Source organism: Bombyx mori, chromosome 10, assembly GCF_030269925.1.
Source record: "Bombyx mori chromosome 10, ASM3026992v2".
NCBI classification, from domain to species: Eukaryota; Metazoa; Arthropoda; class Insecta; order Lepidoptera; family Bombycidae; genus Bombyx; species Bombyx mori.
The window spans coordinates 2752287-2769229 of record NC_085116.1 but is presented as its reverse complement, the minus strand read 5'-3'; the positions used below and the strand labels follow the sequence as shown (position 1 = coordinate 2769229).

General features: G+C 37.2%; 2 protein-coding genes across 6 annotated transcripts in view; both read left to right on the top strand.

Moving 5' to 3' along the window:
* dapk (death associated protein kinase) overlaps positions 1-16426 on the top strand; it is a 227764-nt gene extending 211338 nt beyond the window's left edge. For 3 of the 5 annotated variants that reach the window (XM_012693914.4, XM_038013114.2, XM_038013115.2), the window contains exons 2-7: positions 7525-7696; positions 8150-8450; positions 10129-10357; positions 10593-10849; positions 11610-11701; positions 14317-16426. In XM_012693914.4, coding sequence (XP_012549368.2) covers positions 7525-7696; positions 8150-8450; positions 10129-10357; positions 10593-10849; positions 11610-11701; positions 14317-14481 — 1216 coding nt within the window. In that variant the 3' untranslated portion in view covers positions 14482-16426. 5 annotated transcript variants of the gene reach the window in all.
* LOC110385588 (uncharacterized) overlaps positions 1-16943 on the top strand; it is a 933915-nt gene that overhangs the window by 858556 nt on the left and 58416 nt on the right. The gene's annotated exons all lie outside the window — the stretch shown is intronic.

Below are 16943 nucleotides of genomic sequence, written 5' to 3'. Positions count from 1 at the left end.
CATATTATAAGAGCCATCACGTGGTATTTCTTGAACTTTTTTTATTGTATTGAATAGCGTCGCACGCAAGCATGTATATCATTTGCCTGACGTTAAGCGAACGAGGAAGATCTTCTAGTAAATATGACGTTGGAATTTCTGGAAAATGTCCTTTAAAAAGGTCAAACAAGAAGAATCAAGTACTCAAACGCAAGAAATAAAAAATACCCCGAGAAAAGCAAAATTACGACAAGATGTTAAGGTATTGAAACAAAAACTTAAAAGTCGTGAAATAGTGATTGTAAATATAAAGTCGATTTTAGATTTATTAGAGAAAAATGGCGATTTTTAATTGAATTGAAATTTAAATTGCGAAATTTTAATGATACTCATGGTCCACTTAGATATTGATTAAAATAAATTATGTATTTCGTTGAAAAAAAAGAATTTACTTAAAAATAAAATAGAGGATATGTTATATTATAAGATTACAGAAAATTTACTGAACTTAATAATAATAATATAACCAATATTTTGTAAATAGAGATCAAGTACTATGTGTATTGTGTTATGTGTATTGACTTGTCATTTAAGAGTTATTTAATTGTCTACATATAACAAATAAATGAATTTCAGTTCATTTCATTTTATTACCCATTGTGTTTTATTTCCTAAAATGTAACTAGTAGACTTAATATACACGTGTCATGAAAATAGCACAGAAGTAAAAATACAAGTAATTTTAAATCAATTGAAGATGTGAATGTAGGAAAAGAGCACCCGATACGCGCAGACCATGTGTGTTGCAGTGTCTCACTCAGTGTGTCAAATATTAATTTGCACGTCCCACTTAGCCAGTACACTAAAGTAGGAATTGCGTAATTAAGTTCAACATAATATTTAAGTCGCGGTTGAGTATTCGGACGTTAAACATGAGTTTGAGGAAGTTTAAGTAATAGCACTGAGGTAATGATGTTTGTAATAAAACTCAGTGCTAGATTTTCGACAACGCAGCAACTTCCAAAAAAAACCGTCGAAAAAAGGCACCATGACGACGAAGCAATGTTTAGAATTGAATTTACATAAATAAAACGTTGCAAGCACGTGTTTTGTATTTACATAGGGTTACACAGAATTACTTAAGGTAAATTCAAAACTGATGCATGTGTATAATTTTATCCTATAAATAAATTTTATATGGTCACCACATTAGACAAGGACACCGCGACCAAAAAGTATTCTCTTTCGAGACCGATTTCTCGGCATCAGACAGCACTCCAGTTGTAGGTACTTATTAACTCCATGGGGAACCCTCAACATCCGGAATCCAGTTTTCGTGGATAGTTTTTATAGAACGCATCTGCCCATGCCGGCGCAGACAGGTGCGTGTGTTTCGCCGAAAATTGGCTTCAAAGTTTTAAACGTTAACTTTGAATCTCGTCGGCGTTGTCTTTGGTCAAATTCAGGTTTCGGTTCATTTGGTTTCTGTTCAAATGTGGAATATGACGGTTTATATCTGTTTATTGTACGTACATATATATTTTCTATAATAATGTATTGTCTTTAGTACACCGCAACATACCTGCAATATTTTTATATTTTCCAGAATTTCTGTAAATTAAACGGTTATCTGGAAGAGATCGCTTTTAGCGATAAGACCGCCTATTGTAACAGTGTATCTGCTTTTTTACTGTTTTTTTTATGTAAATTGTGTTTTGGTGTGCAACAAACTGTATTCTCTCTCTCTCTCTCTCTCTCTCTATGATAATTATAATATGAATCGTAGACAATACACATAAATTAGTTATAGTATACGCAACTCAAGCACTCAACAAAAATGTTTACGGGCGTCGGCCACTAGATGGCTTCGCTTCGATTAGTTTATCATTGCTCCTGTATATGGCAGTAACAAATTAACAATCCTATATTTTATTTTTAATAAAGGATTTTTAATAAATTTTCAGAAACCACAAATTGTTAAAATTTTATCAATTTGTCTATAACAAATAAAGATTTGTATGATTTTTTATTTTTTTATTTTCTGTGTTAGCTATACAATAATTAAATGCCTTAACTTTAACAACATATAAGTTTAGGGGCATCCGCTACAAGATGTCGCTAGTTTCCATACAAAAAAATATTTGTCTTAAAGTATCGCGGTTTCAGGGCCCTTACATGAATTGACAAGCAGATCAAGTGATATATATCGACGCTTGAAAGGCAAACGTGACTAAGCGACAATGCGTGAACTTTACAGTAGACTAATTTAAAGCTGAAATACCTGAAAACGAAATTTATTTTAACGAATCTTGCTCTAGTAGAATCTAGTTAGTAGCTGTAGGATTGAAATGGTTTTAATAGACCTAGAAATATATATTTTTTGCGCATCGAATATGGTTATTGCCTATCATTTATGTACAAAGCAGTTATTGTCGCTTAGTCACGTTTGCTTTTCAAGCGTCGATATGTTCACGATATATTTTTTTTAAAATTATCTACCACTAAAGTGAAGTCGGTTTTAATAAATTTTGTAACGGAACGAAGAACATAATGTAACATATAAAATTCTCACGTAACTAAATACAATGTCTCTTCATTCCAAAGTGTTACTGTAACTAAACTGCAGTTTCGTGGAAGCGTTTCAAATGATTATTGTAATTTATGTCGACACATACATTTATGTATGACTTGTGTACAATAAAATTGCGTAAGAAATGTCTCGCTTTGATGCTTACAAAATTGGGTAGGTACGCTAAGGTATGGTGTAGTAGCAGGAAATAATAAGTAAGTAATAAAAACACCTAGACATTGTAAATCAAATGTATTTCAAAAAGATACTAACTTCGACCGGGATCGAGTTTGGACCTCGAAAACAGTTACAGACACTCTCTACATTCCACTGCTTCTCAGCTCGACGAGGCGATCAATTTAATAATCTCAAACTCATAAAAAAGTTCTTATATATTTACTAAGCAGTTTTTTTTCTTCTACCTGTTCTAGTAACCTCGAGGGATTATTTTAGATTCACCGAAATAGTAGGTGAGCTCACGGGGCTCGAACCTGGGGACGTTGCTAACACTAACCCTAGCAAGAGCAGTGCTTCGCAGAATTTACCACCGGATCGGTAACGCGACCCACTGAGAAGATCCGACGAGAAACTCAGTGGGCTGTGTGTTGTGAGTTAATTTACTCGCCAAGCCGTTCGTCGCAAGCGACGGGTTCGACGAGAACGACGACCGGTGCTTGAGGTACCTAAAAGCAGTCGTAAAACCGTCAGTGGATCGGGAGAATCCGACATGACGTGTGATAAGCAGTAATGAAATTCAGTACAACAATATTCACAATTAATTAAAATCCGCCATCAGAAGGCTCGGACTTAATTTTTCCGTTAATTAAATTACAAACTCGCATTACGCATAACCACATGCAAAACAATGCTAATTGGGCCAATGTCGACACTCGTGTACGGCGCAAATTGAATGCCTCTATCGCACTACGAATGATCTTAAATGTTTTTTTTTATTTTATTATGACAGTTCATCATAAGAGGGTCAAGTTTTGTAAAATAACTTTTGGAATAATGGGTCGACATGTGAGATAGTCTTAGATTTAAGTCATAGTTTGATACTGATTTCAGCATAGAACATATCACGACTCTTTAAAAGTTGACGTAAAAAGATTTGTTTGTATGCGAACTATTTACAATGTCGAGATACTTCACGTAATCAAAAATAAGATGCAACTATCTGTCTGTTCGAATTTAACTAATCATATAACTTTTAAAAATTTACACTGTAGTTTTAATTGTAACATTTAAAAAACAATTAACAATTAGTTAGAATTAGTAACTTTCAATTGAATTATTAATTAAAATAAATTAGAATGTATGCTTGCTAATTTTGCGTGTTCTTTTTTTTTATTACTTAGACGAGCTCACAGCCCACGTGGTGTTAAGTGGTCACTGGAGCCCATAGACATCTACAACGTAAATGCGCCACCCACCTTGAGGTATAAGTACTCAGGTCTCAGTACAGTTACAACGGTTACCCCTGTAGGTGTTCCTACACCTAGGAACATCTACAGCCCCCACCCTTCAAAACGAAACGCATTACTGCTTCACGGCAGAAATAAATAGGCAGGGTGGTGGTACCTACCCGTGCGGACTCACAAGAAGTCCTACCACCAGTAAACTCACAAGAGGTCCTACCACCAGTAATACGGTAAAGGTAACGCCGGGGGTAACTTCAAATAGGTGTACTTCATGGGTTTAGCTATAGTCACACCGCACATGCCCGAGTTTCGCTGGCACATAATCGATATAATTTATACGTGCCCTACTTCCTTTATCTAGGGCAGGTCGCATCGATTGTGGTAAAACCATTTTGTATGTTCTGTTAATTAAATAATTTATACATGCTTTCCGCTTTGTAGGAAGTTCAATTCGAACTCCTATCTTTTTTGAAGTGAAACTTCTTTAGGCGCATGAGGGTAAAATTTTTACAGATGTAACGTCACGCAGGTATGCAACGGAAGTGACATCAAACTACTATTGAAATTAAGTACTTGTCAAATGTCAGTAGTAGTAGTTGTTGTATTTTTCCAACTGGAAAGGCAAATATATCATACCATACAGCCTAATATTTTATATTTTTTTTTGTGAAAAATGTTAATAGGAATTGAAATGAAATGAAAAGAATTTGGAACATTAATCAAATAGTATGAAATTAAATTAGTCAATTCAATTGGCAAAATATTAGTCATTTACAATTTAGAAATCTAAACATAATGTGACTGTCAACACTGAGGTTTGAGATTGACATTTGACAGACTTTTGGCGGGAACATATCTTCCTTTTTCCCTTCCTCTAAGTCTCGGAAATCTAAAGTTTAAGATTTGTATAAATATAAGCAAGACTTATAAATTAGTTCCCCAAAAAAGTTGCACTTCTGACATGTGTACTTTGTACGCACGCCCTTTTTTTTTATTGCCCTTTTAGGCAGACGAGCATACGGCTTACCTGATGGTGAGTGGTTACCGTTGCCCATGGACTTCAGCAATGCCAGGGGCAGAGCCAAGCCGCTGCCTACCCAAGCTGCCTCCTCAAAGAAGCGATTAAAAAAGCAGTTGCGTAATTCTAAAAACCTTTAAAACGTTAGGTTAGGTTGCTCGACGAGAATGCTTTAAAGTTTAAATGACAGTAACGGGAATCCTATTTCTAGAAAGATCTAAGAACTGAGTTCCGAGAAGTAGCCGTCCACACCATCCCTAGGATCCCGGTCGTATTAAATTATTCAAGCGACGCTTTCATGTAAATAAGCCATTGTTCCATTTTAGTTTATTACTTTAGTTTCAGGGTTGCCGTATTGTAAGAAAGTAATTTTCTATATTATTCAGAGTATTATTAATATCTGAATCGATCAGCTATTTTGATTTTTCTATAAGTATTATGTTTTTCAATCGGTCAATTTTATTGACAGAAAATATGGTAGCTAAAATATTAGAACAGTTAATTGCATTTCTTGTAAATTTAAAATATAGTAATCACGCTCCGCTATGACTGATCGAAAATATATGTCGAATAGAGATCTGTTCTGTTTGATCTCTTCTGTTATTATTATAATTAAAAATTAGTTAATACTTTTATTACGCCTTGCTCATTATTTAACCGTCTTCGCCTCCTTTTTCTCTTCTCTGTAATTCTGTCTGTTAATATCTTTTCCCTTTCTTTCCATTATCTCTGACTCACATATTAGCGTTCCGTTTGACACTCTTTTCATACGTTTCATTCTTACCAATCCTACATATAATATAATGAAACTTATATAGTAGAAGAACTTATAAGAAGACTCGAGTTACATCGGTCTTTTATAGATGTTTACTATACTAGAAATCTTTCGTGTAGACTGAAAACCAACAACAACCTGTAAATAGTTTCATCTCAATGATATAAACGTAAAAACACAATACATTACGTTTTATTCGGCAGGCAGCGTCTTCGCTCTGCCCCTGGCATTGCTGAAGTCCATGGGCGACGGTAACCACTTACCATCAGGTGGGCCGTATGCTCGTCTGCCTACAAGGGCAATAATTTTTTTTATAAAATAATGATACATGTTGTTTTTTTTTTAATTTCAAAAGTGGTAACCCTAAATACAATAATCTATTTGAATGCGTATCGTTGACAATGTAACAGAACCTTTATTGGCCGACAGACCAGACGTCGCTGTCGATCTAGAACGTCGAATCGCGAACATAACAACAGGATGTTTACAATTATACATTAAAACGCACACACACTTAACAATGTCTTCACAGTTGACCAACAGAATAAAATTAATTTTGCCTATAACTTAGCCAACTTAATGCGGTCTGAGATGCAAATCGCATACTTTTCCCTGTCAGCAGATTAAGTAATGCCATTATGATCACATTAGCACTCTGAGTTTCTCGCCGGATCTTCGCAATGGGTCGCAATTCCGGTGGAGCGAAGCCTTGCTCTTCCTAGGGTCAATGTTAGCACAGTTTTCAGGCCGAGCCCGTGAGCTCGTTTACACGTACGGCGAAGCTAGCACAACCCCTTGTGTTTACTAGCGTAGGTAGCCAAAAAATATATAATCACATTACGAAATATATATTGTGCATTTTTGTATTTATTTCTGTATTGTACCGTCAAGATTCTCTCAACACGTGCGTGCCGTAAGCAGTTTCATTTATAAATTAAGATACTTTATTAATACATTCATTAATGAAAAGTTGATGCTGCTTAATTGCCGTTTTCGCGCCGTAATTATGCGTCATGTAATTACATAAACATAAGTTAGATTATATAGAGTAATTACTCTAATCTTAGATATCGCTATAGATACCGACAAACAGGCGGCTACTAAAATGTTTTATTACACTCGATCTGTCACAGAATCGGGGTTGCCAATCGTCCGTATTTCCTGGAGTACGTCCGTTTGACTTTCACGAATATTATTGGAAAATGAAATACATATTACTTCTGCGAGAAATCGGAGGGCTATTTTTAGTGATTATTGATAGGTTTTTGTGTGTTTAAATCGTCTTCTCGCATTAAAACTGTATAATAATTCTCAAAACTTACTAATTTTACAGGAAAGTGTTTTAAAGGCTTAACATGTGATATTTTTAATATTAATCATCTTTGCAACATTTATTTTTTATTTTTTACCAGTTACATTATCTGTCTTTTAAAGTAAGATAAAATTATGTATTAATTTTGTTAATAGTAGTTAAACTATAGGAAAACAAAAAAAAAAGTAAAACTAAATTACGCTCTTTTGACAGTATTTATGAGAAAAATACTGGTGATAGATACCAAATGATTTGGCATATTATCCACCCAAATTCGAATATTTTTGGAAATTGTACACTTTTAATGCGAAAAGACGAAATGTGTTTATTAAAGCCGATAGAACATTAAAAGAAATAGAAATCCTTTTGTCGCATATATCGACTAATAATGTGTTCTCAGAAAAACAATGAGTAAAACAAAACTATATATACAAATTATTTCGTTTCCAGGGGTAAATTTGCGTCGGTACGCAAGATCCGTCACCTGGTCTCCGGGCAAGAGTACGCGGCCAAATTCATCAGGAAGCGACGGCGAGCGGTGGATACAACGCGGGAGATACTCCACGAGGTCGCCGTCCTGGCGCTGTGCGCTGACTGCACCAGGGTCGTCAGCTTGCATGAGGTGCGTTCAGTCGTGGTAGGACCCCTACTGGTGGCAGGACCTCTTCTGAGTCCGCACGGATAGGTACTACAACCCTGCCTATTTCTGTCGTGAAGCAGTAATGCGTTTCGGTTTGAAAGGTGGGGCAGCCGTTGTAACTATACTGTGAGACCTTAGAACTTATATCTCAAGGTGGGTGGCGGCATTTACGTTGTAGATGTCTATGGGCTCCAGTAACCACTTAACACCAGGCGGGCCGAAAGCTCGTCCACCCACCTAAGTCAATCGTGAACATTTGTAAGTACGTATTTCATTAGAAAGATTGGTTCCCGCCAGCGGGATTCGAAAACCGGTGCATCGCTTCATACGAATGCACCGAACGTCTTATCCTTTAGGCCACGACGACATCAATCTCTTCGAAATATCGTTTCCTAATCTGTAAAGATTAAAGCAACTATATATTTTATTTCTCAGGTTTACGAAACTCGTTCAGAAGTGGCTATCGTATTGGAACTGTGCGCTGGGGGCGAACTCCAGCGCTTGCTCGACGACGAGGAGAGACTATCGGAGGGCGCCGCGAGGAGGGCCCTCCGGCACGTACTGGAAGGCCTACAACACTTGCACGAGCGTAGAGTCGCACACTTAGACCTGAAACCACAGAATTTGCTGTTAACGGCGGGTGGAGAAGAGCTCCTCATATGCGACTTTGGAATCAGTAGAGCCATCCAGCCAGGCGCACACGTCAGAGAAATTTTGGGCACAAGGGATTATGTTGGTGAGCTTATGTCTTTAGTCTTTGATATTATATCTATAAAATCCAAATTGTAAAAAAAAGTTTATTTTTGCAATATTCAACGAAACAAAATCGTGGAAAATAAATTACGTCTACAAATATTTATAAATATATTATTATATTTTCTTATTTTTTTAAATAAAAATTTCAGGTCTATTTTTTCGAAATTTTTATGCGAAATTTATTTTATGCACAATATTATATAATTTATTACACATTGGTTTTATCACTGAATTTTGTAAACATAAAAATTCAAATGATTTTAATTTTTCTTTAATACGAAATCATAACGGTCGATTTGCCAAATTGGTAAACAGATTCACTAAAAGTTTAGTAATTAATTGAGGATACAATCAAGTATAAATATCAATATGAGCTAGGTCCATTTCAATTACATATTAATTAACAGATATGCATAACAAATTTGACTGACGCTATAATGGAGTTTAATTGAAACATTTATTAGAAGTAAATGCCGAGATTCATTGTAACTCGATTGATAAAGTAGTTTTTTTTTTTTTTTTTAGATATTGTAGACTATAGTAAACGTGCCCTCGAGCAAACATGGCGTCGATGGTTATGTAAATACGATTGCAATATTATAAATAATGAAGTAGTTTCGTAACAGTGTATCTCTAGTTATGCAATGGAATTTATTTTATCAAGGAAATAGGTTTATATTATTTTTAAACTGACTAGGATAACGAATCTATTTTCCTCATAACTTACTTAACAATAATATAATTTTATTATATTATGATATTATTGCATAAATAGATAAAATTAAATTTCTTTTTTGGTTTATTAAAATGTGTTAAATAAATGTAATTTTTTTATTATACCATTCAGTTACATTAGGGTTACATAATTTTACCGAAAAACAGTAAAGATAAATCTTTACGTGTATCCATACATACATCATACAGTTATTAGTAAGCTAAAGAGCTTAATAATCTTAATAGCAGAGGGGCAGATAGCTCGTTCAGTTATCAAGTTTTTTTTACAGCAACCCAGTCGATGGTGATTGTTCATAGTCGCTCATACACGTCAGCAGTGCCAAGGATACAGCTACTGCTGCTACTGCGGCCCGCCGCGATATCTATGCTACAAATAAATAACAATGTTGTAGCTATAACACAATAAAACATTTTAGAATTATGTTGCGTTGTGGTAAATGAGCGTGGACGATATTTTTGTTTTGAGATATTTAATTTATCCTTCATTTGACAAATTTAAAGACTTAATTTAAGACAAAAAGTGCGCGTGCAATTTGGTGCACGTGAATGAAGTGAAACTTCTTTTTCGATATGAATGTAGTATTGTGGTTTTCTTCATTTGTCATCCTTAAATCAGATTGCTCTTGTAATAGGGAATGCTGTGCTGTCTCTTTCTATTCCATGGTAGCGTTATACCTTATTGGAAGTCGCATTAGAAGTTTCACTTCAAATATAAAAAATTGATGCGTTGCTCATTGATGCGTTGCTGTTGGCGGCTGGATTTGAAAAAGGTTACTTAGGTGTCATGGCGGATTGTCGCTCGCTGACTTTGACGTTCAGAAATTGAACAATTATGTTTGCTAATATTTCGTAAGCAGTTGCGAGCAGCTCTATATTATGTTACATCAGGAGTTAGTTTATTGATTTTTTTTTTTAATTTCCAGCCCCAGAGATTCTCTCCTACGAGCCGTTGTCCTTAGCTGCCGACATCTGGTCGGTCGGCGTGTTGGCGTACGTGCTTTTGAGCGGGTACTCTCCGTTCGCCGGCGACACGAAGCAGGAAACGTATTTGAACATCGCCCAGTGTCAGCTCTCCTTCCCGAAAGAGCTTTTCAGAGGCGTATCGCAGACCGCCATTGGCTTTATCACGGAAACTCTTGTTGTTGATCCAAAGTAAGTAACAATTAAATTTATATTGCTTTCACCACCCCGAATAATGTAAAACATGACTGTGTCGATGTTAGTGTGTAAAACATCTTTATGATTGTTATCTTCCGACTGGAGTCGGGTTGGATTCGATCGCGAACACTATTGTAATAGTGAGAACCCGCTGAAAAGATCCGGCGAGAAACTCAGTGGGCTGTGTCTATGGGTTAAAATCACTTTCATATGATTTTTGGTATTTCAGAGGCCGTCTCACAGTGGATGAGTGCCTGGAGCACCCCTGGTTGAAAGACGAGTCGGACATGCCGCCCGCCATCGTGGGATTGGGCTTCGACTCGGCGCCCGTCAGCACCGACGACGCAGAGGACGACGACCCCGAGCCGGAGCCCGCCGCGCACCCCGCCCCGCCCGCGCACCCCGCCCTCAACGGGCACGCCGCCCTCAACGGGCACAACGGCGTCAACGGCTGCACGAACAACGGGACGCATGAAGATGATAAAGGTTTGTTGAACTTTATAATTATTTTTTTTGTAGGCAAACGTATCTCTACTCATTCTATCTATTCTTAAATGAATCCTGCTAAATTTTAAATATTAAGACAATTTCTTAGGCTTAATGTGAGCTTACACGGATAGACACCGCTGTCTCGCCTATTTCTACCGCGAAGCAGTCAAACGTTTGGACTTGAAGGATCTGACATCTGTCAGACCGACTAAGAAATAGAACTTTTATTATGTTAAGGTACTTTCGGTAACAAAATACGAAGTTGAATATTTGTAATTTTATATCAAATTCAAATTCAAAATTAAAATTAAAATTAAAATCATACTAGTGGTTCCCCTGTAGTCGAAATTCGACTACAATTAATTGAAATTATAAGTTTGAACATTATTATGATTCTATTGTCAATACTTCTTTATTCATAAATTTCGCTAAGACTACACTTTAGACAAATATTACTAAAGCCAAACAATATTTAATCTATTCTCAGTTTAACCTTGGACTACAAGCAATAAGAAAAGTTTGACAATAAACAAATAGTATGCATGCGTGTTTGTGTTAAATACATGATAATGTGTGTAATGTTTTTTATTGATTTAATGGAATTTTAGAATATAATTTTAAAAAAAATTACCATTCTGCACTTCTTCTCTATATTCTCTATAAGTGTGGGAAATTTTATACTCCTCCGTCCGCGCAATTTTCGTAAAACGGGGTACAAAGTTTCTGCTTAATATATAGATTATATATTATGTTTCAGTGTCAGAGTGCGAAGAGCGAGACAAGCCGCTGAAGCACGGGCACGCGCGGGACGTCTCGCCCCCCTTCCCCGACGCGCCCTCCACGCCCAAGGTGAGACGGGGCTGTTAGGGATCTTCATAGGTAACACGGACGCCTTTATACAGCATGCACGCAGCATGCACACAGTACGCAGACAGAACGAAGGCAGCATGCACGCTGCATGCCGAGAAACAAAACAGTGCTTTTCTAATCACACATATATTTTATTGTTTTTGTTGCTTCATTTTATCGGCTAGAGCTTTGATTGTTGTTTTTTTTCTCGTATTCTTTCATCAATCAGATTTTTTTTTATTGCTTACTTTGGTGGACGAGCTCACAGCCCACCTGGTCTGAAGTGGTTAGAATATGAGTAGGCAATTCAAAATTTTGTTTTTAAAGGATTTTATGACCTGGTAAATGAGACCTTGAAGTCATGCCTTATTTTAATTTATATTCATATTTTTATGAAAAATGATATTATGGAGTGAAATGAAATGAAGACGATTTTAGACATTAATCAACTAGGAAGAAATGAAATGTGATGATATGGGATGAAATATAATCTCAGTAAAATGGTGGTCATTTACTAATATTTGGCAATTCAAAAGAAAAGAAAATATGCAAATACCCACATTTTCACAAGAATAATTCTTTTTGTTAACGTGATAGGTAAATAACAAAGATTGGTAAAATTTTCACTTTCCATTCGAGCTGAATTGTAGCATAGAGTACACTTTTTTTTATTGCATAGATGTGTTGACGAGGGCACAGCCCACTTGCTGTTAAGTGGTTACCGGAGCCCATAAACATCTACAACGTAAATGCGCCACCCACCTTGAGATGTAAGTTCTAAGGTCTCAAGTACAGTTACAACGGCTGCCCCACCCTTCAAACCGAAACGCATTACTGCTTCACGGCAGAAATAGGCAGGGTGGTGGTACCTACCCGTGCGGACACAGAAGAGGTCTTACCACCAGTAAAACCTAAACCGAAATCTAAACATTGTCAAAAACGCCAAGTATATTTAACTTAATAAAAAACGAAAGAAATGTATCACGTTTAGTTCGACGAGTCGATCGCCAGATCCTCTCAGATCGTGATTTAGAACCGCTTGTAGAAAGCATTCTCGAAGAAGCTGCTTTTGAGCTGTTATGTGCTCGGGCAGTTTTATCAAACCCAACCCCTCCTGACTTACCCCGTGCTAGACAATCCCTCTCTATCCTATAAGAAAAGGATAGTAATTTCGAGAACGCGTTTTTTTACACCCTATACATATAACTAAGCATTATTGATGACGTTGTCCAGTATTATAATATGCAAGACAGCTTTTGTATTTTAATTTTTTACTATTTCGTTTTAAGAGTACTTTATTATTTTCTTTATTTTTAAATATTGATTTGACTGTAACGATTTGTTTCTTAGATCTGTGTCATTTATAACTTTAGATTTGTTGTATAGTTTTTGTTTATCTTCTCTTTATTGAAAATTGAATAAAATTTTATTTGTGATATCTAATGAGCTCCGGCTTCAATTATAAGGGCACTAGTAATAAAATATAAAACGTTGTTCATTCATATTCATAATGGGAATGTGAGTTTGTTTGTTTGTCATACTTTCATATCATCATAACCACTCGATCTGTATAGATTTCTGTATAGAATATAAGTATTTGAAGGATTGTAAACTTTTTATAATGTAGACCAGAGGTCGTCACACTTTTCTGGTCAAGAGCCACATAGGAAAATGTGCGGTATCACTGCGGGGCACACATTTTTGGACTGTTTAGTTGACCACCAGTCAATTGACATGTTTAATGTCAAGTGTTAAAAGGCGATTGTCCCATAGATAAATCAATTAGAATTATTATTTATGCAACGTAGGTAGCTTATTAATTAGGAATAGGCGTGAAAACATGTTTGTCATGAAAAATATGGTAAATATATTAAATTAGTATTTTTTATTTCTACTAAAATTATTTGCTCTGCCGCGGGCCGCCGAAATATTGTCCACGGGCCGCATTTTGACGACCACGGATGTCATGCACAGTTGTCGTTTTGCATTTGTATAATTAGATCGTTTATCCAAGGGTAATGTTTCTCTTTAGGCCGTTCTTATATTGTACTATCACATATTAAAATAGCTGTTTGGGCACTGAGTTTTTGTTTTAAACACAATTTAACATTACTATTAATTCTTGCGTCTAGTTTAATGAAATTTTAATTCATTTCACTTGGAGGTGGACGTGGATGTAATCGGAATTCCAATAACAATTTAAAAGGAAAAATAAGGAAAGGAAAAATTAATAACGGAAAATAAATAACAATTTAGAACAAGAGACCCATTTTCGAAAATGTACTATGTTACTACTACCACTATACTTTGATAGTTTCTAATAAGAAGTTGTGTTAATTCAACTGAACATTATTATATAATTAATTAATTTATTAATTCTAATCGACTTTCAAAATTTCAAGTTTACGTTTACGTCGAATGTTTATTTTTTTTCGCTGGGGAATCCATTTACGGATACCCGGTCGAGGGGTAACAGACCGGGTTATGTCGACCCTATGACAATCCACTTTGGGAATCCTCGCTTTAACGAATAAATAATATTTTTATTACATTATTAATTATTGTAATTCACAGTTTGAGCGTCATCGGTATTAACGAAAGCGTCTCGGTTGTAGGTGTCGCGCAAGTCGCACCCGCATCCTCCGTCGGTGCTGGCGCTCTGCAAGAAGTTTCAGCCGGACTACGAGAAGCCGGCCAAGCTGTCCCTCTCGCCGGCGGGGGTGGACTGCGAGCCCTCCGCCTGCCGCCGCCTCCGCCCCGCGCGCGCCGTGCTCTGCTAGCCCGAGCGCGACCCGCGGGACGGCGCGTGCGCTGACGTCACGCGCGCCGTCACTGCGGTCGTCACGTCGCTGTGTTGCGGACGTTCGTCATGACGTCACAGAGCCGCGGCTCCGCTCACGCAGACGCAGCGACGAAGAGACTTTCGGGGGACGCTTCTGCGCGCGCGTTGCGCTGATGACGTCACGCGTGCAGTGCCGTGTTGTGCCTTAATTAATGTACGTACTGTTCCGTTGCTCCTGAGCTCGTCCCGCGCGCGGCGTGACCTCGTCGCTCATGTAAAGCTATTACATAGTGCTAGTTTATCATAATGTGTTCGTAAGTCTCGATTTGTGATAAGGAAGTCATTACTAATGTCACGTAAAAGTTCATTACATGTTGATGCGTTTTATACTAATAAGGATGTTTGTTGCCTTTATTACGTCAAACGTGTCATACCCAATTCAGGTTTGTAACATTCGGTTCTTAACTGGATAGTGAGATGCGGAAACGCGGGGAGTAATCGAGGTAATGGTGAATTTTTCCCTCTCCCCCTTACACTCTGTAATGAGGGCTTAATATTGTACATATTCTATTTGTATATTATCCGACAGGCGCCCACCTAAAGAGGTCGTGCGCCTTCGTTCTCGGTACAAATCGCATAATGGCGCCACGTCGCTTGTAAATGTCTTTTTAGTGATTCGTAGACGAACGCGACCACATACATACATATATACGGATATCCCTTTGCAATCGTTTTGACGCATCGCGATATGATTAAAGTACGTTGACAGCTGACAGCTTATACGTCTGACAGCTGACAGCTTATACGTCTAAATTCAATAGTATATTTTTGTAGGAGCTTTACTGTTTATGGCCTAACGATGTACAAACGACGTGTTTGCAGTATAAATGTTTATAAATACTTTAATCGCAATGGCATCGAACGCTTTGGGCTATCGTGGTGTGTAGTCGCGTACGTCTAATTATAAGTTCTATCTTATATTATAAAGCCGAGTCGCTTGCGGGGTGGGCGCGCCGACGTCACGAATTGTAAATAATTATATATATGTGATGCTATCGTGTTTATTTATTACGTGATCAGTTCGCGCCAACGGACCCTTCTCCCGTGCGAGGCGACAAACAAAACGTATCGATATACATTTGCCTATATTTAATAATGGATCACAAATGTTATGTTATTTAGTTTATTTTTTATGATTGTATCGATAGTTGTTGTTTCGGTGAAAGGTGTTGTCGTTGTCGGAGAAGCGTCCGGGCGCGCCGGTCGGGTCGAGCACGCCGCGACCGACGCCGCGTCACTTACCTAGTTAATGCAATTTGTTAATGCTACGATCACGTCGCGTGATTAATATTTTTAGTACGTAAGCGTTCTGATTAGCGTGATGCGGTCGCGAGGCTGATAGTCCTCGCTTCGAGTGTCTGGGACCAAAATTATTGTTGTCTTGTAGTCGCGATACAGCGCGGAGCCATTAGTGCCTGTCGATAATTTGTCGATAGAGTTAGAGATGGTGTTATATCGATAAATATAGTGCTATAAGTCGAGATTGTTGTGAGATGTTTCATTGGAAAAATTGGAAATTTTATCACTAGGAGTGACAGTTTTTTGGGATTGTTATTTAGATAAAAAAATAAAAATGATTATTGTAGAACTCTCTTGCGATGGATTTTTTTGAGCTCAAATCTTTCTATCTGATTATTATTATTTTTTAAATATATTTTTCATCGATGGCACACGTCGATGTTAATGCTAATCGGCTACACTGTGAATATTTCTTGTATCGTGTAATTATTTTATTATTTTAATTTCTTGCAACGTGATCTTTGTTCTTTTATCATGTTTTTTTAACGTATCACGTTTCATCTAAATCGAAGATTATCTTGTGAGAGCTGTTGTGATCCATTACTACCCATTTGTAAAAAATAAATTATTGTGATATAAAAAAATGTATGTTTTTTATTTGTTTGCTACACGTTAGGTTCCTCTTTAATTATATTTAATGCCCTAACGAACTGGTTTACGGATCGCCTGGTGTTAGGTGATCGTCGGAGTTCAAGCCGTCGCGGCGTCGCCCGCTTCGAGATGACAGCTGTCCTTCAGGCAAGACGACTTCGCGGCAGAAATAAGCAGTGGAGGGGCATTTCCCTTTAATTGAAGATATTGTACATCGATCAAAAAGATAACGCTGCTCATATTGAAATATATACAGGTGGTAGGATGTCTTGTGAGTCCGCACAGGTAGGCACTACCAGCCCGCCTATTTCTGCCGTGAAGCAGTAATGCGTTTCGGTTTGAAAGGCGGGGCAGCCATTGTACTGTAAAAACTGGGACCTTAGAACTTATATCTCAGGATGAGTGGCGCATTTACATTGTAGGTGTCTGTAATCTCCGGTAACCACTTAACGCCAGGTGGGCCGCGAGCTCGTCCGCTAACCTTAGCAATAAAATAGAAAAAAGATATGA